The 26,070-nt window shown below is 36.0% G+C and overlaps 1 protein-coding gene across 4 annotated transcripts in view; it reads left to right on the top strand.

Annotated features, from left to right (window-relative positions):
- Positions 1-26,070, top strand: part of apip (APAF1 interacting protein) — a 58,231-nt gene that overhangs the window by 10,464 nt on the left and 21,697 nt on the right. For 3 of the 4 annotated variants that reach the window (XR_009823832.1, XM_062033183.1, XM_062033169.1), the window contains exons 2-5: positions 16,577-16,645; positions 17,438-17,538; positions 25,654-25,702; positions 25,787-25,904. Coding sequence is in view for 3 of the 4 variants with exons in the window: in XM_062033183.1 (XP_061889167.1) it covers positions 16,577-16,645; positions 17,438-17,538; positions 25,654-25,702; positions 25,787-25,904 (337 nt within the window). In the remaining variant the exon portion in view is untranslated. Of the gene's footprint in view, positions 1-12,049; positions 12,138-16,576; positions 16,646-17,437; positions 17,539-25,653; positions 25,703-25,786; positions 25,905-26,070 lie in introns of those variants that run through there. The other variant, XM_062033191.1, reaches the window with a different exon arrangement.

Raw genomic sequence — 26,070 nt, 5'->3', positions numbered from 1 at the left:
ATATATATATATATATACATATATACATATTACATATACAGTACATATATATATATATATATATATATATATATACATATACAGTATATATATATATATATATATATATATATATATATATATATATAAATATACATATACAGTATATATATATATATATATATATATATATATATATATATATATATATATATATATATATATATATATATATATATATATATATATATACATATACAGTATATATATATATATATACTGTATATGTATATATACATACTGTATATGTATATATACATACGTACGTATGTATGTGTGTATATATATATATATATATATATATATATATATATATATATATATATATATATATATATATACATATATATATATATAATATCATATATATATATATATATATATATATATATATATATATATATATATATATATATATATATATATATATATATATATATATATATATATATATATATATATAATAATAAAGAAAGGTAGACTTTTGAGGCTGCTTTGACTTGTATAATGTTGTCCTCCCCACTTTTGCGGCTCCACTCTGTTACAGTTTTTCCAAAATGAATTCATTAAAAAAATCATGTCATGGCCACTTATTGATTAAAATATTCACATTTAAGCACATTTGACGTATTTTTGGCCTACATTAAGGGTTTTCACATACAAAATGAACTTATAAAATACATATATGGTCATGTATTGTTGCACAACAAATCATCGTTATCATCATTGTGTGTGTGTGTGAATCTGTACAGTATGTCAAATATATATATATATTGCAGTATAGTATATCTTATTTTCTAATATTATATCTACTATATTAGGTGAAGTGAGTGTAAAGTTGATTATAGGGTAGGAATGCAGCTACCGATTATTTTAGTAATCGAGTAATCTATTGATTAGTTTGTTAGATTAATGGAGTAATCGGATAAAACACATTACAGATATATTGTTGAAATAAACAAAGATTTTTCTTCTTGCCATTACCTTCAATATTTTCTCTAATAAATGCACACCATCAGCATTGAAATTGCACTTTCAACACATGTGCATTAATTTTAAAAAACAAAAACAAACTTGCACTGTTTGCTGCCACTAGGGATCTAACGATACGAACATTGTATATCAAGAGTATTGTGTCCAAAATTATAAATGTTATTATTTTTGTGAAATTGTTTAACTAAATGTAATTTTTAAAGCAATGTGTAGCAAGTACCGTATTTTCCGGACTATAAGGCGCACTTAAAATCTTTTTTTTTCTCAAAACTCGACAGTGCGCCTTATAACCCGGTGCGCCTAATGTAAGAAATACGTTTGGTGGAGCTTACCCACCTCGAAGCAATTTTATTTGGTACATGGTGTAATGATAAGTGTGACCAGTAGATGGCAGTCTCCTGGAAATAAGTGTAGGCTGCACCGTTTGATGTGCTTCAACATACGAGTATTATTATGGTGTGTGTATAAGGTAATATTTATTATCTGGCGTTGTGTTCCGATGATTAAAATTTGAAACACTAATACTAAAGCGAAAGCCATTTATCAACAACACCCAGAAACGCCGCTGGCTTCGCCAGGCCCGAGCTCATCTAAGATGGACTGATGCAAAGTGGAAAAGTGGTCTGTGGTCTGTGGTCTGACGAGTCCACATTTCAAATTGTTTTTGAAAACTGTGGATGTCGTGTCCTCTGGAACAAAGAAGAAAAGAACCAAAGTTCAAAAGCCAGCATCTGTGATGGTATGGGGGTGTATTAGTGCCCAAGGCATGGGTAACTTACTCATCTGTGAAGGCACCATTAATGCTGAAAGGTACATACAGGTTTTGGAGCAACATATGTTGTCATCCAAGCAACGTTATCATGGACGCCCCTGCTTATTTCAGCAATACAATGCTAAGTCACGTGTTACAACAGCGTGGCTTCATAGTAAAAGAGTGCGGGTACTAGACTGGCCTGCCTGTAGTCCAGACCTGTCTCCCATTGAAAATGTGTGGTGCAATTTGATGCCTAAAATAAGACAAGGGAGACCCCGGACTGTTGAACAACTTAAGCTGTACATCAAGCAAGAATGGGAAAAAATTCCACCTGAAAAGCTTAAAAAATTGATCTCCTCAGTTCCCAAACGTTCACTGAGTGTTGTTAAAAGGAAAGGCCATGTAACACAGTGGTAAAAATGCCCCTGTGCCAACTTTTTTGCAATGTGTTGCTGCCATTAACTTCTAAGTTAATGATTATTTGCCAAAAAAAAAAAAGGTTCTCAGTTTTTGCAGTTTTTTTCAATTGACTATAAGTGGAAAAGGATGTGCCAATCATTGTATTCTGTTTTTATTTACGAATTACACAATGTGCCAACTTCACTGGTTATGGGTTTTTGTATAAATCGAATCATAACAAATATGGTGAACAACATGATAATGAAATGACCAAATGGAAGGAACTAAAGAGATATGACGTGCGGTTATTATCAGGATGAAATGACATCTTCCTCATTGCCTCAGTCATGCCGAGAGGACCGGGATTTCACCAGAAAGGAAACTTGCCAGTTCATTTTGAAGTCAGGGCATATTTTGCTCTACAGGCAGTTGTTTACACTGTGCAGCGTGAGTGGGTGTTGCAATTTAATGGTGACGGAGGTATCGCAGGCGTGCCGCTTTGGGCTATCGAGCATAATCAAGTACTGGGGAAGTTGGTTTGAGTTGCTCAATACGAGCGGTGTGCACTTGTCCAGTCTTGCAATCCACACCTTAGAAAGTCTCGTTATGTTACGTTGGACTATTCCATGGAATATATCACAAACACCCTCAAAGAAGCAATGATATATCATATATATCCTCTTGTAAACACTCGGAATTTAACTATATAACTTAGTATTATAAATGCAACACTTTTTAGTTTTCATATTCGAATAATTATATCACAATATTAGGTTCCTTCAACACGGTTAAATGCTCTGTGACATCATCCCCAGTTTTGTGCTTATGTTTAACTTACCTGTGTTTTATTTATTTTTTTCAAGTACAGCACTGTTTACATAGTCCTACTTCCTATGTTTCTGCCACTTGAACTCTGGTTAGAGCGCTGTTGCCCTCACCTGCCCCTTATTGTAGGCTGACCATACGTCCTCTTTTCCCCGGACATGTCCTCTTTGGCGGGGGTGTCCGGGCGGGGTTTCTTAAATGCCTCAAATGTCCGGCATTTTGAATTGGGGTTGCGTGTATTTTCAATGTACGTCCAGGGTTAAGTTAAGAAGGGGTTAAAAAAAAAAAACTGAAGGTGCGCGCACGTAGCAACATTCGTGAGGGAGGGGCAGAGACACAGAGCGAGAGAGCTAGTGAGTGGAGAGACAGACATGAGAACAAGAAATGCCTAAATGTAAATGCAACTTCACGGATGATTTGCGGGAAAAGTATTCGTGTTTTGGTCCTGGCCGTGACACATGGGAAGCAGAATGCACTGTGTGCAAAGCAGGAACGTGTATATCTGTGGCAAATAAAGGGGCCAACGATCTACAAGCCCAGATCGACACTACAAAGCACAAAACAGCTGTGCAGGGCGAGAGCTCGTCTGCTGTTTTTTGTTTAAATTTAATTAACTTGTTTTGAGGCATTATTTATGTTTACATTATATACAAGAGGTCATTTTGAATATTTCTACATCTGCACTTTTTTTTTTCGAAAACTGTGAATGTTACAGAATATAAGTGTGACTTATTTTGTTATACTGTCAACCAGTGTTGGCGTTAACGCACTTTTTGTGTCTTTTTAACGCATTGAAATCAGAAAGGACGCAGATTATTATTATTTTTTTTAAAATTTTACCATTTGTGGCCCACAGCTAATGTTTTAAAGGCCCACGGCACATTCTAAAAATACTATTACAATTAACAAAAACATAACAAAAGTGAAATAAAAAAGCTTAAAGGTGAAATGTAATTTAGAAAAAGTTGCAATGTTGACTAATAAAACAAAGCTGTTTTTTTTTCTTTCAAACGGTCATTGTTATGTTATTATGAATTTTTGACCTATCAAATTACTTCACATCGAATATTCCACTTTGAAAAATATTTTTGGTGGAAGATTTTGCATATTTTGTGTGTTTGCCATAAAAAACATAGTTTTGTTTGACAAAAAAGGGCGGAAAACAGACAAACAAAAAAAATAACATAAAAAAAACTAAAACATTTTGAAATGAGGAATAGATCCGAAGTTGATGTAGACTCCAGAGATTTAAGAGTTAAATATAAAATGTACGTATGCCCTGGCACACCATTATCATCATTTCATGACCCAAGCAAAACACTTTTTTACACTTTTATACTGAAATAAATACATATACAACTTAGTAAATAAAAACATAGAAAAATCTACCAGCAGCGGTAAAGTTTAGATCCATGAAGGAAAGAAGAAAGTGAATGAATGTTTATACCTGAATACATTTACACATGCTTACAAATGCGTCTTCTTTTTTTATTATTGTTTTTAATGAATTAAGTAACGTTTATGACAACCTTTTTCCAAAACACAATATGAAATGTGAGATATAACAGGATAATGCATACGTTTATCATTTGTTTTCAAAACGCTTACAAAAAAGTGGGACCCCAAAAATTTACTGTGGGACCCCATTTTTATGACTTGATGGGGTCCATGGGACTCCATTTTGAAAATTCCTAGCGCCAACACTGCTGTCAACAGGGGAGAAAAAATGCTTTATGGGATTTCACAATATGGTCAGCCTACTTTAAAAAAACGGACTCATTTCAGCTTCTATATCAAGTTCCTCTTAAAACATCACTAAGTTGCGCAATGAGATGTTTGCTGTAGCACAAGAATAAGATAACGTGTCCATTCCTGTAACTTTCTATTTGTAAAATATAGTAGTAGACGTTTTATTAGCATTTATGTAATCTTGTAACAATGTTTAATGATTAATATCTGTAAATTAACATTATTAAAGGGGAACTGCACTTTTTTGTAATTTTGTCTATCATTCATAATCCTTATGTAAGACAAAAACAAATATGTTTCTTTTTTATGCCTTCTAACTCGTAAATAAAAGCAAAAGTCAGCTAACAATGGAGGTACTGGGATTTGTGCTATTCTACCTATGAAGCGCTCTAAAAAACATCGAAACGCCTCCATTATCTTTTTATACACATGTTGTATGGATATTTGTCATGTAGTGACAAGCACATTCGTAATAACATGTCAAGACTCGCGGTGAGGCGGGATTGAGCCATTATGGCCCCCACCTCTGGAACAGCCCGTGGTAGAACCTCAGGACTGCAGAGACTGTTAATATATATATATATATATATATATATATATATATATATATATATATATATATATATATATATATATATATATATATATATATATATATATATATATATATATATATATATATTATTTTTTTTATTTATTTATTTTTTTTTTAAGTTTAAAGACACACCTTTTTAATCAGGCTTTTCACTGATCATGTTAAACTTTTCCTATGTTTTTTTTTATTTTTTATATATATATTTTTTTTATTTGTATTATTATTTTTGTGTTATTTTCTGTTTGTTATTGTTATTACTGCTGTTATTATTTTCTCAATATTTTTTATTATTGTATTATTTGTATCTATTATTTGTTGTATATATTTTACAATATGTTTCATACCATTTTTTTATTATTATTTTTTTTTAAAGACCGTTAATTTGAGTTATTCTCCAGGTGGCGTTTTTCATCCATCCTCAGTGCCATGCCATGTTTTGTTTTAATCAATAGTGCTGTGTGTGCGTGTGTGTGTGCGTGTGTGTGTGCGTGTGTGTGTGTGCGCGCGTGTGTTTGTGTGTGTGTGTTTTCATCTTTTCCTTCCTTTTTTTTCTTCTGTAAAGCACTTTGTGTTGCCATTTGCCTCTACATGATAAGTGCTGTATAAATAAAGCTTGATTGATTGATTGATAATATTTACATATTTTGCTTGATTTAAGCATTCGGCGGCGTATTATTTTCACAGATGTATCACACCATTCACTTTTGCCTTCAACAACAAAGACTAAATCATGCAGCAGCTTTGCTAAGTGATGAACAAGATACACAAACTAACATAATAAAACAATCACTTACGGTACAATGTCTGCTCTCACTGGGATGCTGACTGATGGGATGTTCATATCTTCCCGATTAGATGAAGAATTAAATGTAAATTCTCACGAAAATACTTTTTTTTATTTTAAGTGTCGCAAACTAGCGTCTTTTTGTGACTTTCTCGCCATGTCCGGGTAAAAGTTTATTGTCAAAGTTAACCAACTTCTCAGTTTATGTCCACATCCTTCTACTATCCAGGTGAGAGACATGATTGTGGTTCTCAAACTTTTTTCATTAAATACCGCCTCAGAAAACACTTTGTTCTCCAAGTACCACCATGAAGACCAATATTAAAATACAGTAGCGTGGTAGGCCTAAGTATTCATTAAAAACAAGGCCTAAGTTGTATTTAACCAGTATATTTAATATCGTTGGCCACTGTAACATTACACACAGTTTAAACAGTAACACTGTGTTTGAATATAGGAAAATAAAACACTGTACTTAAATCAAGTGATTATTTGGCGTACCACTAGATGTAGCCCGTGTACCGCCTTAGTTTTGAGAATCACTGATATGGAATTAACTTTTATCAACTCATTAGATGTTGTATGTCTTTTTAGAGGGATTTATGGGCGGAATAGTGTACTCCCATTAGCTGCATTGTTAGCCGCCTCATACTTGCAGTATTTTACGACTTAGAATGCATAAAACAGAGAAAAACATACATGTTCTTGTCTTACATAGGGATTGTGAATGATGGGCAAAATTCCCCCAGAAGTGTAGTTCCCCTTCAATACGTTTGTAAATGAATAAGCACACATCTGATCTGCAGTACTTGTGATTAAGAAATATCAACATTTACCTCTCTTTAGGGTGCTGCACTGTTAGCTATAAGCTAACTAGCACAACAGCGACACGCAAGCATAACACGCTGTTAATGACATTGATTGGCTGTGTGTGAGCCGCGTCATCAGGTAAACCCAGCAGGCACAAGACATTGAAGGCCTACTGAAATGAATTTTTTTTATTTAAACGGGGATAGCAGATCTATTCTATGTGTCATACTTGATCATTTCGCGATATTGCCATATTTTTGCTGAAAGGATTTAGTATAGAACAACAACGATAAAGATCGCAACTTTTGGTATCAGACAAAAAAAAGCATTGCCCCTACCGGAAGGAGCGTGAAGTAGTCAGCTGAACATTTCCGCAAAGTTCCCTATTGTTTACAATGATGGCGGCCAGAAGTTAGAGCGATTCGGACCGAGAAAGCGACGATTTCCCCATTAATTTGAGCGAGGATGAAAGATCCGTGGATGAGGAACGTTAGAGTGCAGTTCAAGACATATATTTTTTTGCTCTGACCGTAACTTAGGTACAAGCTGGCTCATTGGATTCCACAATCTCTCCTTTTTCTATTGTGGATCACGGATTTGTATTTTAAACCACCTCGGATACTATATCCTCTTGAAAATGAGAGTCGAGAACGCGAAATGGACATTCACAGTGACTTTAACTCCACGACAATACATTGGTGAAACACTTTAGCTACGAGCTAACGTGATAGCATCGTGCTTTATCTGCATATAGAAACAAAAAAAATAAACCCCTGACTGGAAGGATAGATAGAAAATCAACAATACTATTAAACCGTGGACATGTAAATACACGGTTAATGCTTTCCAGGCTGGCGAAGGTTAACAATGCTGTGCTAACGACGCCATTGAAGCTAACTTAGCAACCGGACCTCACAGAGCTATGCTAAAAACATTAGCTCTCCACCTACGCCAGCCAGCCCTCATCTGCTCATCAACACCTGTGCTCACCTGCGTTCCAGCGATCGACGGTGTGACGAAGGACTTCACCCGATCACAGATGCAGTTGGCGGCCCGGAGACGTAGGAAGTCAAGGTGAGGTCGCCGGCTAGCGCGTCTGCTATCCATCTCTGTCCTCCTGGCTGTGTTGCTGTAGTCCGCTGCTAATACACCAATCCCACCTACAACTTTCTTCTTTGCAGTCTTCATTGTTCATTAAACAAATTGCAAACGATTCACCAACACAGATGTCCAGAATACTGTGGGATTATGAAATGAAAACAGAGCTTTTTGTATAGGATTCTACGGGGTACCAATACTTCCGTTTAACTGACTACGTCAAGCGCATACGTCATCATACCGAGACGTTTCAGCCGGATATTTCCCGGGAAATTTAAAATTGCACTTTATAAGTTAACCCGGCCGTATTGGCATGTGTTGCAATGTTAAGATTTCATCATTGATATATAAACTATCAGACTGCGTAGTAATGGGTTTCAGTAGGCCTTTAAAACAGCATTGAGAACTTGTAGAATTAGGTCCTGACTAGGGTTATGGTGTACCGGTATCAGTATAGTACCGCGATACTAATGAAACATTTTCAGTACGATACCGTCTCTGAACCTAACGGTACCGCGCCCGCGTCGAAGTCATGTCGTGACATTGCTGGTTTACGGGCAGACGAGCATGTTCGGCGGCACACAATCACAGAGTACTTACAAGCAGACACAGTGTGTAGACAGAAAAGGGAGAACGGACGCATTTTGGCTTAAAAACTAACGATAAAGGTGATGTTATAACACTGAAACGCCCTCAGGAAGAGGTGCTTTAAGACATGGCTAACGTCCATCTGATGTCGGCTGTGTTTTAGCGACTTCTAAATCACTAATCCTGGTCTCCATGGCGACAAATGAAGTAAGTTTCTTACAAGTATCATCCCTGCAGGACGAGGAATAGCTAAACATGCTTCACTACACACCGTAGCTCACCAGCGTCAAAATGTAAACAAACGCCATTGGTGGATCTACACCTGACATCCACTGTAATGATATCAAGTACAGGCACATATCTAGTCGATACTACTAGGATTACGTCGATATTTTTTGCCATAACAACATCTTTTTTCGTTTAACAAAAAATTATATTATGTTTATAAACTCAGGAAATATGTCCCTGGACACATGAGGACTTTGAATATGACCAATGTATGATCCTGTAACGACTTGGTATCGGATTGATTCCCAAATTTGTGGTATCATCCAAAACTAATGTAAAGTATGAAACAACAGAATAATAAGTGATTATTGTAGTTTAACAGAAGTGTAGATAGAACATGTTAAAGGAAAAAGTAAGCAGGTATTAACAGTAAATGAACAAGTAGATTAAAAATTCATTTTCTACCACTTGTCCTTAATCCATCCATCCATCCATCCATCCATTTTCTACCGCTTATTCCCTTCTGGGATTTTTGGATTTGTTTTACACAGAGTGCGCAAATGAGGGATCGTTGCACCTGTCCCTGGCTGTCAATCAGAAGGCCTCTTCTACCCAGCATCATCAGAGGGATGACACTAGTTCATTGTGTTTTTTTATGAAAGCACAGGTTCATTTTTTGCTTTGCCAAGTAAAATAAGAATATGTTTTACCTGCACATTGCTTGCCGTCTATGCAACCTGGGGTCATGCCACCAGCTACCGTGCTCAGTTGTGACAGTTCTGCCCCAATTGAAATGATACAATGCTTTTATCACGTTCAGAATATGTTTTTCTGTCGTTTAAATATGATTAAATATTATGACTGTTAATTATAAACGACGGTAAATGTTCAATAATTAGGTTGATTGAATTGAATCATAAACCTCTAAGTCAAGGGTAAAAAAATAAAAATGTTTTTTCATTTTCTAAAAAATATACTAAAACAAACATGTATGTTTAGACAAAACATTGTGTCAGGTTTGTATTGTAGGTTACAAAAAGTGTTACTATCCGATACTAGTATCAAAAATTCATCTTTTTTTGTTTTTTTTTGTCTTACATTTTTACTGTTTTTCGGTGTGATTTCATTATGCGGGCCAGCAACGTCACACATATATACAGTATATATATATATATATATATACTGTATATATATATATATATATAAAATTAATAGTGTTGTTAAAGTGTAATGTAGATGACAACAGCCCACCATGCACTTATCCGTCCGCCAATCAGAGACCAGATATACTACCTGTACTGGCCTATTAGAGGCAACAATGTCCCACAAGAGAAAAAGGAGAAGCTATTATTACCTTTGTGTGTGAACGCTCGATGCCGACCCACAACAACAAGAGTGACCCACTTGTCATTCGATTTTCCTCAGTGTAGAAAATGGGTAGGAATGTAAAATCTTGCCCGGTCGATGGCTGGTCAGGATGTCACTGAAACACTGCCCAAGCTTGCATGCCAAGGGTTGCCGAACCCAGCTGGGTAATCCTAATTACTTTTTGACCGCTTTCCATTCATCAATTTAACTTTGAGTTTGATTTTGAAAGTGTTAAATAATTTCACTTAAATAAAAAAGTATTAAAAAAAATGTTGTAATAGTGGGTTTGAAAATTGTATTCTGCTTAGGGCCCCAATTTAGCCTGCATTTCAATACAGTATATTTATCACTATGTAAATATCAATGATTGTTAAACTAACTGGATCAATCATGCAATGATTGAATTGATTTAGATGTATTGGTCGCGGTAGCTTGCAGTATTTTTGTATTATTATGACTTATCTATTATTTATTTATTTATAATTTATGTTTAATATATGTATTGTTTTTTAATTAAAATATTTCAAACATAGATATTTGATACAGTAAGAAAATACAGACAAACAGTGTCCTGTGTGTAAACAACTACTGTACTATATAGCTCTACAAAATATTTACAGTATATATATTTTTTAATTGATATTGTCAAACTACAGTTATGTTTATTATTATCGTTGAGTTTGTAGAGGTGCTACAATTCATTAGGAAAAAATTAAAATTGAAAAGAATAATATAATAATATAATAAACTAACAGTTAAATTAATACTTATCTGACGGTGTAAAAACTAGACTCATTATTAGGGATGTCCGATAATGGCTTTTTGCCCATATCCGATATTCTGATATTTTCCAACTCTTTAATTACCGATACCGATATCAACCGATACCGATATATACAGTCGTGGAATTAACACATTATTATGCCTAATTTGGACAACCAGGTGTGGTGAAGATAAGGTCCTTTTTTTAAAAATTAATAAAATAAAATAAGATAAATAAATTAAAAACTTGCTTGAATAAAAAAGAAACTAAACAATATAAAAACAGTTACATATAAACAAGTAATTAATTAAATTGAGTAAAATTAACTGTTAAAGGTTAGTACTATTAGTGGACCAGCAGCACGCACAATCATGTGTGCTTACGGACTGTATCCCTTGCAGACTGTATTGATATATATTGATATATAATGTAGGAACCAGAATATTAATAACAGAAGGAAACAACACTTTTGTGTGAATGAGTGTAAATGGGGGAGGGAGTTTTTTTTGGGTTGGTGCACTAATTGTAAGTGTATCTTGGGTTTTTTATGTTGATTTAATAAATAAAAAAATTTAATAAAAAAACGATACCGATAATAAAAAAAAAACGATACCGATAATTTCCGATATTACATTTTTATAACCATTTATCGGCCGATAATTATCGGACATCTCTACTCATTATCTTTGTAAAGTACAATGATTTTATATATGCTATAAAGATATACTCAATGAGGCATCTACACTATACATTTTAAGGGTTCATCTTGTTAATAACGGATCTTAATAAATCATTGGGATTATAGCAACATAATAATTTGATTAAAAACACGGGTTCATCAATTTTAAAAAAAGGTGTCAAACTATATAATTTGAGGGTGTTTGTACTTTTGTAGTGTGGAGGGTTCCAAATAAAAACAATACAAAAACGTACTAATACAAACAAATACACAGCACCAAAATGTTCACACTTCAAATAGAAAAATCTGCCAGACATGTAATACTAAACACTGACCTGTAGGAAGCAGCAGTCTGCTGGATGACATCCGGTTTGCTGGAAACACAAATGAAGAAGAAGAAGCTACTGAGCGCATGCGCGTTCTTTTTAATTTTTTTTTTTTTACAGCTAGTGCGACTATAAACAGGTAAACATTCACATATTCATTAATGCCCATAACCGAATTGAAACCAGGCGAACTGGTTTTGTATTCTTGCTTTGTCAACGCTGCTTTTAGTCGGAGTTAATTACTTTACACGGAGACGCTTTACGTCATTAACGTAAGGAAAACATGCGACAGTTGTCACTAGTGACGTACGCTACAGTGTTCATACACTATCCATCCATTCTACCGCTTATGGTTGAAATATGGGTGCTCCGTGGCGTCATTTTCTCACTGTAGTTTGAATAGGGTCAACTAAACCGGCCAACGACCGTCGGCAGTGTATTGAACAGCACATTTCTGCGTAATTTATGACAAATAATTAACAGTTGATTCACTACACGTGTAGTTCAGCAGACCCTTGTTGCTAGGCAGAATTTGCATTTTTGGCCAATGAAAAAAAGGCTTGCCAGTCTCACCCACTACAGAAGTGGTCCCCAACCACCGGACCGGGGACCGCAACCGGTCTGTGACGCATTTGCTACCGGGCCACACAGAAACATTAATTAGCATTCACACAAATTGTTTTCTACACCAAAATTCATCTATTTATTATTTAATAACTTCTTCTTTTTCTCCTGATTTTGGCGCGCTCTACCTTCCACATGTTTCATCCAATTCAAACCGTTCCAACTTCAAACTGTTTAGCCTATTTGGGAATCGCAGGCTTTCTTTTAACAAATTCCAAAAATTCCCAGATATGCCAGAATTCCTAGTTTTCCGGGACATTTTTCCCATTCAAAATGAATTGGTCATTTTTCAAACTTCCACCATTATAACTCGGCGGTATAGCTCGGTTGGTAGAGCGGCCGTGCCAGCAACTTGAGAGTTCCAGGTTCGATCCCCGCTTCCGCCATCCTAGTCACTGCCGTTGGGTCCTTGGGCAAGACACTTTACCCACCTGCTCCCAGTGCCACCCACACTGGTTTAAATGTAACTTAGATATTGGGTTTCACTATGTAAAGCGCTTTGAGTCACTAGAGAAAAGCGCTATGTAACAATATAATTCATTAATTTCCTAATTTTTCAACCAATTCAAACCATTCTACCATTCTACCTTCAACACATTCCACCATCCTGGAAATTCAAACTATAATTTTTTCCAAGTTCAAAAAAATTCCAGGAATTTCCAGTATTCCTGGTTTTCCAAAGCCCTATTTCCACCCATTTTTCTGGCGACTACTCCTCTCACATTTTTCAACCCACTTCCACCGTTCCACCGTCAAAACATTATTCTTAATTAGCACAAAAAACAAGGTTCTTTTTTGAACTTCCCAGTTTTCCCGAAATTCCAGGAATTCCGTATTACCATTTCTCAATTCAACATGTTGAAGTGAAGTGAATTATATTTATATAGCGCTTTTCTCTAGTGACTCAAAGCGCTTTACATAGTGAAACCCAATATCCATGTTACATTTTTAAACCAGTGTGGGTGGCACTGGGAGCAGGTGGGTAAAGTGTCTTGCCCAAGGACACAACAGCAGTGACTAGGATGGCGGAAGCGGGGATCGAACCTGGAACCCTCAAGTTGCTGGCACGGCCGCTCTACCACCCGAGCTATACCGCCCACTACCATGTTACTACTTAATCATTTCTCTACCAATTTGAAAAATTCCAACACCAACCATTTCAACTTTTTCATAACATTCAAGTTTTTTTTACCATTTTAAAAAAATTCTCGCTTTTTCCCGAAATCCCCAAATTTTTGCAAACATTTTATTTAAATCAATGGGACATTCTTCAAAGTTCCACAATTCCCACATTTTTCATCTGATTCAAACTGTTCCAACTTCAAAATATTTCAGTTCAACTTCAGCATTGGAGCATTCACCTGCAATTCCTTCAGGAATGTCATCATCTAGTTCATTTATAAACTACTGCATTTTCTCCGACATAACTTCCGCCTGGCCCACTAAACACACCAATAAGCTTGTTAATAGATGTACATTAATGGACATATACGATTTTAACGTGCCAAACTGTAGCCAAAGGCACATTTTTCATACACATTTTTTTGCTGTTTGTATCTGCCACACGTAGAAAGCCGGTCCAGGAAAATAATGCATACATTAAACCGGTCCCTGGTGGAAAAAAGGTTGCACTACAGTATGCTGCACATTTGCCCTTAAAGATCACTACAATGATGAGGACCCAAGTCTATTACTTTGTAATAAATGTGTAAATCGGGTGGTCAGCAACCCGTGGCTCTTTAGGATTGAAAATGGAAAAATATGGGGGGGGAAATTATTTTTTGGTTTTAGTATGTTTTTTATTTCAGGACAAAAATGACACAAACCTTCCCAATTGTTAGAAAGCCCACTGTTTAATATGTGTGTGTGTGTGCTTCACTGATGAGAGTATTTGGTGAAAATCCTTTTGTCCTACTAATTTTGGTGGTTCTTGAACTCACCATAGTGTGGACTGTGACGCAACAGTTTACTTGTAAAATGTTCCACTCCCTCTTTGTCTCATTTTGTCCACGAAATGTTTCATGCTGTGCTTGAATGCTCAAAGGTGCGCTTTGTTGATGTTATTGACTTGTTGGAGTGCTATTTAGGCATGTTTGGTCAGTGCATGACTGCAAGCTGTTCAATGCTAACATGCTATTTAGGCTAGCTGTATGTACATATTACATCATTATCCCTCATTTGTAGGTATATTTGAGCTCATTTAATATTCTTTACTTTTATCCTCTTTGTATATAATTTAGTTTTGCATGTCTCATGACACGTTATCTGTATGTAATACTGGCTGCATTTCAGATAGTTGTTTGTGTGCTATGTTGTTCCAGACCACAGCAAACTTTACCTAGCTTGCCAAAGACTGTAATAAATGATGTTTCCTTTAATTTGGACACACACATCCATACCTTTTGCCTTTAAAAGCCAGTAATTTCCAGGAGTTATTTCACCTTCTGAGTAGCCTCTGATTTACTAAGGGTTTCTAATGTTGTAAAAATGTGTAGAATAAATATTACATTTCAACATTTCTGTCAACGATTATTTGCTTCAGTGTGCGACACAGTCATTTTGATAGTAGGCTATTATAGTTAATATAGACACTTACGTCATGTGTTGCCTTCATTATAACATTTATATACGGCTTTTCATTTTTTGCGGCTCCGGACAGATTAGTTTTTTTGTATTTGTGGTCCAATATGGCTCCTTCAATGTTTTGAGTTGCCGACCCCTAGTGTAGTTGAATCATTGCCCTTTATTGAATACATACCAGTGTTTCCCACACATTCATTTATTTGTGGTGGCCCGCCATGAAAGAATTACGTCTGCCACAAATTTAAAAAATGTATTTATTTATTTATTTTTTCCTGTCCAGCTTCTCAGGTAAATCATATAGTTGATGTAGATGCCCATATAGGCTGTTCAGATTTACTTTACAAAAGAGAAGTGTAGGATACTTCTCTTGTTGCCTTATTTGTATTTGACCACAACTGTTTTCTGTTTATTTGTTACTGACTGTGGCAGGACACCTCTGCCTCTGTTTCACTTTATGTTGCTGGTAAATAATATGGTTGTAGTAGTAGGCTAAAGTTAAATTATTTAGTATGCACTAATTAAAGGGGCAGAGCTTTAAGATAAATTTTAGCTTTTATATTTTATAAGATATATTTTTTGTAAGAACCACAATTAATAAATATATTTCAGTGAATAACTTATTGTTCAAATCTGTATATAAATATGTACATAAAGTGTTGTAATTATATTGTAAAATGGATGGATGGACGTTTAAAACAAAACTGTTATTATTAATTAGTAAGTATACATTTTTTTAGCCTTTTTAGAGAAAATCATATCATTGTAGTAAATTATGCAAATTACTCGATGATGTCAAGGTGACCACGCCCATAGCCACGCCCCCACCGCCACAGGTATCTTGGCAGTTTATGGGAAACACTGTATACAATAAGCATTTAAAGGAAAGTGACACATTTGTAGTGATTATGTAGAAGCAGATTAGCTTCTATACTTGTAAAAGCTTGTGTTACAACACAAAAGCCCATTAAAATGACCATTAATAGTATACAGGCTTGTTAGTGTAGGTAAAATACCATAGTAAAATACTCTGATTTCCATGTATACTTTCCATATAAAAAAAAAAACATGTGCACTTAGTGTGTTGAAAAATGACTGTGTAGGCACACTATCATGACTGTATTTATTACGTTTATCTTTGTTTGAAAAAACAATACTGCATCATTAGGTTTTAGATTAGGTTACGTGCTGTGTTTAAGACCGCCATTAAGATCATTGTCATAAAATGTAATCAATATATTGAAAGGGTGATGGAGAGGAGTTATTCAGAACTGTAAACACCATGTTATGCTTTTTGCAAGACTTCCCTACTGTACTGTTTTTTTTAAAGAAATATTTTGCTATGTTTGATTCCATGTGGATGTTTTCTGACAGGAAATGTCATCATTGTGTGGCACCAACAATGATGACCACGTTGAAGGTCGAGGCTCGGCAAAAGAAGAGGTAAACACCTTCACTTGACAGTTAAAGAGTGGAAACATGTTTCGTTTTAAATGCTGTAAAATAAATGAGAGCGCATATTAAAACATATAAACAGATTATCCAACAAAGAATAAGGACTGAAACGTGCAAAATACCTTTAGTCTGACCTAAAACTTTCGTGACATCAAAAAAATGAATGCTCCTTGAACTAAGACATGGGTTACAAGTGGCCATTACACTGCAAATTCATCGTTATTGGCGAGCGTTTGCTTGGAATAATGCCTTGTAAATTTAAATTAGTCAGTTGCATATTAGCAAACAATAAACATTTTTTTTTTTTTTAATCACCGCTGTAATCGAATCCAAGATGATAATGTTGTTTATTAGTACAGCTCTATAGTCACGCACAAGCACACAAAGGCGTGCAATGTAGACGTGTTATGTCATTAACACAATTGTTCTTCTTCTTCAGTTATTAATAGTCACAGCCACTCAATAAAAAAAATAGTCCTCGACATGACTTAGTATGCTTCAGGTCGAGCATACCCTCAGTGTCACATGGATTGTTGGAGTAATATATTGCAAGCCCTTTACAATTACAAAATTAATGCTTGTCTTGGTAAAGCTGTACACAATGAAATTCCTTGGTCGATGTAATGAATCCCCACTAATAATTCAGTAAAATGTCGCAATTGTGTATGGACTGTTAAGTTTCACCACTTCTGCACCATTTCACTGAACTTTAAGTTACTATTCCAAAACTGTTAAAGCAAAGCAATAATAATTTATTGTACAATGTTCTGACTGTTGTAGGACAAGGAGCATCCCCGTGTACTCATTCCCGAACTCTGTCGGCTCTTCTACCAGCTGGGATGGGTGACAGGGACAGGAGGAGGGATCAGCTTGAGAAGAGGGTACGTATTTTCTGTGTTTTTCTTTTGTTCACGTGCAGTTAAATATCGTATCAAACATCACTATGTACATTTTATTTTTATTATTATTTATTTCGAGAAACTGCAAAAAAAAAATGGATGGAATCGACGGAACCTAGCCTCAATGTGAATAATTTTGCTGCGGGTGAACATTGTGGTTTATCTACTGTGTCACCTCAGTAATGATCATCTCATCATTTTATGTATTTTGACAAAGGTGCACAGCATAAACTTATTCCCATCTTAACTTTGAGGGAGTGGGAAAAGACATGCAGCATGGATCAATATTAGTTTTTGTCTGTTCATCTGTACAGGTAATACCAGTGCTTCTCAACATTTTTTCACCAAGTAGTACCTCAGAAAAAACTTGGCTCTCCAAGTACCAGCATAATGACCAACATTAAAATACACTACCTCAGTAGGCCTAAGTATTCATTAAAAACAAAGCGGAGGTTTTATTTAACAAGTGTATTTAATATGGTTGGCCATTGTAACATATTGGACTCTATTTGAACCACATATAAACTATCGCAATATATATATATATATATATATATATATATATATATATATATATATATATATATATATATATATATATATATATATATATATATATATATATATATATATATGTGTTATATGTGCACCGCTTGATGGAACGCCGAGCATTTCTGGCCTCCGTAGTCAGACATACTACCAAACCTTTTCATCTAAGAAATTACTTAAACATAGCCTGTCTGACAAAATTAAGTCGGCCAAAAGATCCCAAAAAGCTGCAACAAAATGCCACGATCCAAAGAAATTAAAAGAACAGATGAGAAAACAAAGTAATTGACATCTATCAGTCTGGAATGGGTCCTAACGCTTTAGGACTCCAGCAAGCCGTGGTGAGATCCAATGTTCCCTCTAATTGTTCATGTGCCTGAGCAAACACAAAAACTCCTTGAGCATACAGTGGAGCACATATGAGCAACATCACACGTGGCAATACCAGCAGCACACCTGTCTCAAACCAATCTTTTATAATAACACTCAAATGAGAGGAGTCATTTTCATGAGATTATTTTGTAATATTAGTAATTTGGCCCACTTGTAATGAAAATAAAATAAATCTTGTTTTTCATAAGCTATGGATTAGTATTGTACAATATGTCTGGGTGGGGGTCCTGCTTTGGAAATCATTTGTACCCCTTTCAGAGATCACATTTAGTTCCCCTTAAACATCCTCATGTTGCACAATGAAATGTAAGCATAGGATGAAGTGTGCATTCCAGTAACTTTCTCTAGTAACAGCATTCCATGATTAATATAAATAAATTAACATTATTAATAAATGACAGTAGAATAAGCACACATATGACTAAGGAGTCATAGTGTAACTTTGTGTGGTGTTTGAGTTGTCCAACTTTTTGTGTGGCCATAAACGCACCAGTGGCTTAGTGGTATGCGTGTTGGTGACAGATGACAAGTTGGTTTTGGCCTGGTTTGTACGGCAGAAAATGACTAGTTTTTCGAAATAGAAGTTTTTTACTCATGTTTTTGGTGTGGTTATGGCCGAATATAAACAGTTTTGCTCAATAAAGTGATCGATATAATTCCTGTCCTCGAAGCATCTCGATAGACGTTACAATAATTGAACGGTGTTCAATTGAACAGTGTTGACGAACACCGTTAGGGCCGCTTGTTGTCACTGTCACTCAGAGTTGCATTGCAAAATTACACAGAATAAATGTGTTTATTTTGTTTAGAATTCAGATGGGATTTGATTTGGTGCGCGGCATATACGGTATTTGTTGTGCGCAGAGGACGCTTGAGCAGTGCGCAATTGCGCAGGCGCGCACCTTAGAGGGAACGTTGGTGTGATCCATTATCCACAAATGGAAAAAAACATGGACAATTGTAAACCTTCCTATAAGTGGCCAGCTCACAAAAATTACCCAAAGAGCACAGTGACGACTTATCCAGGAGGTCAAAAAGGAACCGTGGAAAACATCTAAAGAACTGCAGGCCTCCCTTGCTTCAGTGAAGGTCAGTGTTCATGACTCAACCATAAGGAAGAGACTGGGCAAAAAATGCATCCATGGCAGAGTTCCAAGGCGAAACCCACTGCTGACCAAAAACAACAGAAAGGCTTGTCTTACTTTTGAAAAAAAAACAAACATCTGAATGATTACCAAGACTTTTGGGAGAATATTCTTTGGACTGACTGTGCGTCTCGTTACATCTGGTGTAAATGTAACATTATTTCATAAAAGGAACATTATACCAACAGTCAAGTGGTAGTGTGATGGTCTGGGGCTGCTTTGCTGCTTCAGGACCTGGACCACTTGCTGTGATTGATGAACCATGAATTCTGCTCTTTACCAGAAAATCCGAAAGGGGAATGTTCGGCCATTAGTTTGTGACCTCAAGCTGAAGCACACTTGGGTACTGCAGCAGCACAAGGATCCAAAGCACACCAGTTATTCAACTTCTGAATGGCTTTAAAACAACTAAATTAAGGTTTTATAGTAGCGTAGTCGAAGTCTGGATTTGAATCTGATTGAAATGCTGTGGCATGGCCCTAAAAATGCTGTTCATGCTCGAAAACCTCCCAGCGTTTCTGAATTAAAACAATTCTGCCAAGAACAATGGGCCAAAATATCTCCACAGAGATGTGCTTGTTTTAGAAAAGGGGCAATTACTTTTTCATACAGGGCTAGATATCTTTGAATAGTTGTTTTCTTGTTAATGGATACAATCACAATTCAAACTGCATTTTACATCTACTTGGGTTAATACAATTTGTTTGATGATCTTATACATTCAAATGGGGAAACTATGCAACAAAAAAAATACTTTTTCATAGTACTCTACCTACATCTGCATGCTGGTAGGAAATTTGCTGGTGCACACAGAGGAATACAATCGAGTCATATGCTCTTCATATTCAGGGGTTCCGTTGTAACTCAAATGGCAAAACAACAAAATTAATTCTGCAGAAAAAATTTAAACAATGGGCTGTGCCATAATTGTGTTTGAGCATCCAACCATTTGTTAGTTGTGTTTCAGACTATGTTCTGATTCATGGAGAATTTGGATCACTCATAGGAGTTTCTACTTCTATTGCTGGGATGTTACTGACGTCACGTCCGGCTAACGACCCACCCAATGAATACTGGCGATGGTCAAGCTAGCTTTGTTTTCAATGGGTACTAGTTTCCATTTAGCTTTTCTCAAAGAAAAAATGCCATATGCTTGTGTTGTTTTCGGCTCTAGGAACCGTTCAAATCGCAGAAAGGATAAACGTTTCTTCAGAGTTCCTCGAGAGGTTATCAAAAAGAGCAGAAAAGTGCAAGATTTTACAAAACGACGACCCAAAGAGCGTGCAGCTCACACTCCAGTCCAAGGGAGCAGGGTTGAAGAATGCATGAGTTTACAGCAATCGCTTAGATGAAGGTTTGTTTGATATGCTTTTAACGGTTATTATTTCCCATTTAAGTATTATCTTGATATTATTTGTATTTCTTAAACACATGTTTGCTATGAGTGTTTCGAAAATCACCTACTTGGCAAGTCTAAAGAAAACAAAGCAGATGTGAGCAAAACCTAAAAGAGTTCAACTTTTACCAAAGTCAACAATCATAAATGAAACTTTCAGCACATACACCATGTTGACATCTATAGTTGTATTTTGATAAAGACGGGGGAAAAACACGCTACTTGTAAACGACGTGTGCAACAGCAAAAAACATGGCAGCTTAGACACTAAGTTAAATCATTAAAATCATCCTTAACCGAACCACAACGAAGCATATTTACCCGGGAAAGTCTTCATACCAATTTCCTTGACCCAGTCACACACAAAGAAATTGTAGACCTCCACGCTTTTCCAAGCTTCCTTCTTTTTTGGCATGTAGAATGGCATCTGTAGCACAATCGTTCGATATGTCTGGGAACGCGACCGACGAAATCCTTCATATCACTCGACAAATCTTTTTTTGATAAGGTAAAGGGATCTATTCCATTGCACAGTTTGATTTATTTGCTTGTATCTCCAAATCAGAATCAGAATCAGAATAGTTTTATTGCCATTGTTTGAGAACGGGTTCACAAACTAGGAATTTTTCTTGGTGCAATCGGGCAACATAAAACACATATACAGTAAATCTGCTTTTTGCGGGAAGATTTAAGCCTCTTTTGTACTCAGATAGTTTGCGCGCTGCTTGCTGTACAACAGCCATCTTATCTTGGTCGACCACCACTGGTTTTCACTTCCGGGAAGAAGTCACGCGTCGGAATACAAGCAATTTATGGTCCTTTAATGCATGTGCTTGTAAGGTTAGTGGAAGTAATTAGATCACTCGGCCTGCCGTTAAAGCCATTATTGTAGTAGAGCGCAACAATGTTAAAAATATTAGTTTTACATTTGTTTATTCAATACGTGTTACATCGGGGACAGTGGCTGGTTTCTGTAAACTGCCTCTTTTATTTCCATGGCTGCACCAAAAGAAAAACATCCCGATTTTTGTAACGGCTTTAAAATGTGTTTTAGCAGCTGGTTTTATCTAATCAAAGCTCAAAAGATTTTTTCAATCCCCCCCCCCCCCCCCCCATTATGCTGTGCATAATGCCGTGGTAATGGAAAAAACACATTATCGAATGAAAGGGGTGATTTTGTAAATGAAATATGAATATTTTACCCCAAACTTTTGACAGCTTATTTCTTCTGTGAATAAAGCAGGGTGATATTAAGGACAGGAAATATTGATAGTTTTAATGTTGTATTGTTTTGTACTGTGTATGTGGGGATAATTCACACTTACAACCTGTGGCGTAGGCTTTATAACTTGTTACTACCCATTACGTTAATAGGGCTTTCAACATGAAAGCAATTTCCAACTTTGACCATATACTCAGGGGGAAAATGACTCATCAGGCAGTCATTGAGCTGTATTTACATTGCACCATTCCACTGCATTCACTTGGAACAAAGCAAAGTATCAAAAGTGTTTTTTATAATGTCCTTGAAAAGTGTATTTGTGTTGAATCATAGTTTTCTTTTCACACACCATTAAGCACACTTTACAGCAAGGAGAACAGCAAGAGTTTGGCTGTGGGTCACGGCTTTGAGAAGGATTTTAGGTTTAAAACATCCATTGTGGTTTAGGAGTGGAACGGTTCACAAAATCTTGTTACGGTTTTGTGACATGGTTTTTGGTTCGTTTCGATGTACATTTTTGTTCTTTTTAACACTCCAAAATATTCAATAACCCCATAATCCACTATTACTATTTATCTGTTGTGGTTCTTGCAAGAACATATTGTAAAATAAAAGTTAAAAATGGCTCCTGAAGCTCTATGACCATTGAATGAGTGTAAACAATAAACTGTACCAGGGACGCACAGTCACTGGGTAGGCAGGTGAGGTAAAGCCTCACTTGTATTGATAAAAAAAAAGAAAAAGAATGATACCTAAATATTAATATTGTTTTCATTGAACTGCGTTTTACATGTATTTCCTGTATGATTACAATAATTTTTCTTTATTATTTATTTTCCTGATCTTTATTCTTACCAATAGGAATATAAATACAGCAAAATCCTACTGATGTACGCAGTAGTACCCTCACACAGTCATTATGAATTGTGTTGGCGTACGTGAGCTAGCAGCTGCTTGTTGCTACCATCGGCTTTTGTTTAAAAATGCTTTATTTACACAGAAGAAAATAAACTAAATATATTGTAATGCTGTGCTGAATAAATGAATGTGACTACAGAAAATGAGGATTATACTGTACTGTATTGCTTGTATTCCGACATGTGATTTCTTCCCAGAAGAGAAAACCAGTGGTGGTCAACCAAGCTAAGATGGCTTTTGTACAGCAAGCACCGTGGGCCTTATCTGAGTACAAAATAGGCTTAAATCTTTCTGCAAAAGGCAGATACGAGCAAGGAATTTAAACCATGCAATGGAATAGATAGGTTATCAAAAAAAGATTTGTCGAGTGATAGCAAGGTTTATACGTTGTTCGCGTTCCCAGACGTATCGAACTATTGTGCTCGGGATGCCATTCTACACTACAAAACAGATGGAAACTTGGAAAAGCATGGAGGTCTACAACGTCTTTGTGTGTGGCTGGGTCAAGAAAATTAGTATCAAGAGTCTCCCGAATAAATGTGCATAATTTTTGCCCGGGTAAGGTTGCATTTCATGATTTAACTTTGCGTCTAAGCTGCCATGTTTGTTGCTGTTGCACGCGCCGTTTACGAGTAGCATGTTTTTCCCCATTTTTATCAAAATATAACTATAGATGTCAACATTGTGTATGTGCTGAAAGCTTCATTTATGGTTGTTGTCTTTGGTAAAAGCTTAATTCTTGAAGGTTTTGCTAACACTTGCTTTCTTTTATTTAGACTCGCAGAGTTGGTGCTTTTTAAAACACTCGTAGCAAACATGTGTTTAGGAAATACAAATAATATCAAGATAACACTAAAATGGGAAATAAATGTTAAAAGTATATCAAACAAACCTTTATCTAAGTGATCACTGCAAACTCATACATTCTTTGACTCTGCTCCTTTGGACTGGAGTGTGAGCTGCATGCTTTTCTCATCGATGTTTCGTAAAATCTTGCAGTCTTCCGCCCTTTTCGATTACCTCTCGAGGAACTCTGAAGAAACATTTACCCTTTTCGCGATTTGATCGATTCGTACAGCCGAAAACAACACAAGCATAGGGCATTTTTTCTTCGAGAAAGGCTAAATGGCGCCTAGTACCCATTGACAACAGACCCATTGACAACAGAGATATTTAATGAGCGGGACGTGAGCCGGATTTGACGTCTGTAAGATCCAAACAAGCTCAAGATTGTCTCCAAACTGGACTTTTAGACAAAAAAGAAGGTAATCAGACTTTTATAATTAAAGTATGGGCTTTTCCTGGAAGAGGATAGGTGGATGTACTTCCCATACAAATGAAAGTTTTTTACAAATATGTGTATTTCCATGATATTCTGCATTAAACAGTATATACTGTTTTTATTGGCCAAATCCACAATTCCGTCCACAAGTCTGTTAAAGCGGGAATCATACTATTTCGCCTTACGATGCGTATGATCAGAAGCACTTGCTCCAAACTGATTAGTGAGAACATATGATCCGAGCAACACACATGCTCCAAACCTTCAGGTCAACTGAACGATCGAGATTTTTTTCATAAGCCTTTTCATCCCTAATGTAGACCAAACAATTGGGATTCATAAAACTGTGACTGTTTGCTGGAGATCTACCATGTCCCTTCCTGAGAAGAGATGGGTACCAAAGTATACGGTGGTAATCAGACTGAAAAAAGTACCTATCAGTGCCTTATTTCGGTGCTAAATTAATGCAGACTCAGCCACCTGCAAAAAGTGGTTGATACTGATATTAAGTAAGTAACATCTAGTAAGTAGGTACACAGTCTGACGCTATTTTTTTAACTTTATTGCCGACATTAACAAACCACCTACAGCCCTAACACAACAACACAGCATTTCCTCAATGCGCACCATTCACGGCCCCAGCGAGCGAGGTGCATTCACGAACCCCAGAATTGTGAGCATTAACATTACAAGACAAGCAAGTAGGTTTTTTGTTTTAACATTCTCTGTGTTCTGTATTGTTGTAGGTTTTCCTGCAATAATAATGACAATTTGTTATGGATTGTATTTCTTATTTTTGAACGCATTCAATGTATTACCATTATTGAAGTATTTAAATTATTAGTTTGTCAAACTTGAATGTCCAAAAAATATGTAAAAATAAAAGTTTTGTTTCCCTAACAAAATGAGTATGTTATCCATTTGTTCAGTACCAGGTCAAGCACCGTTTCATAAAGTACAGATTTGGTATTAGAATGGGTTCAAATGTCAACAATACCTATCTTTTTTCCTGAGCACCGCTAATAAGCTTCTGAACGAGGCTGAAATCTCAACAAATGTTGACAGGAGTCCAGCTCTTGATTGTTTGCGACAGATAAACGTTTGCGTTTTTTCAATATTCACTGTGATCTCTGCTATCTTATCTTGTATATCCGTTTTAACACACAGCCTTGTTTGTTGTTTTGCTCTGCAGAGAGCACATCTACATTGCGCCTTCGGGGGTTCAGAAAGAGAGAATACAGGTCAGTAGAAAATCTAACGTTCCATGCCAGCATACTTTGTGGAAAATGTGCCAGAATCGATCTTATTTTTGTGTGTTTGCACAGCCAGAAGACATGTTTGTCTGTGATGTGGAGGAGCGAGACATCAGCTGTCCACCTGTCTGGAAACAACTCAAGAAGAGCCAATGCACTCCACTCTTTATGAACGCATATACGATGAGAAGTGAGATTGTTTTTACATAAGTATCAATTGGTGACATTAACCACTGAGACAAATTGAATACACTGCATGTGCAATATGATGTGTGGGGTAGTCAAATAGTGTTTGGAGTTATTGCAATGGTTGTAAATGAGATACATGTGTGCACAGGATCTTATGTGTGTGTGAC

The sequence above is a fragment of the Entelurus aequoreus genome, linkage group LG02, assembly GCF_033978785.1.
Source record: "Entelurus aequoreus isolate RoL-2023_Sb linkage group LG02, RoL_Eaeq_v1.1, whole genome shotgun sequence".
NCBI lineage: Eukaryota > Metazoa > Chordata > Actinopteri > Syngnathiformes > Syngnathidae > Entelurus > Entelurus aequoreus.
Note: the sequence above shows the minus strand (reverse complement) of the source record. Positions and strands in the feature narration are given on the sequence as shown.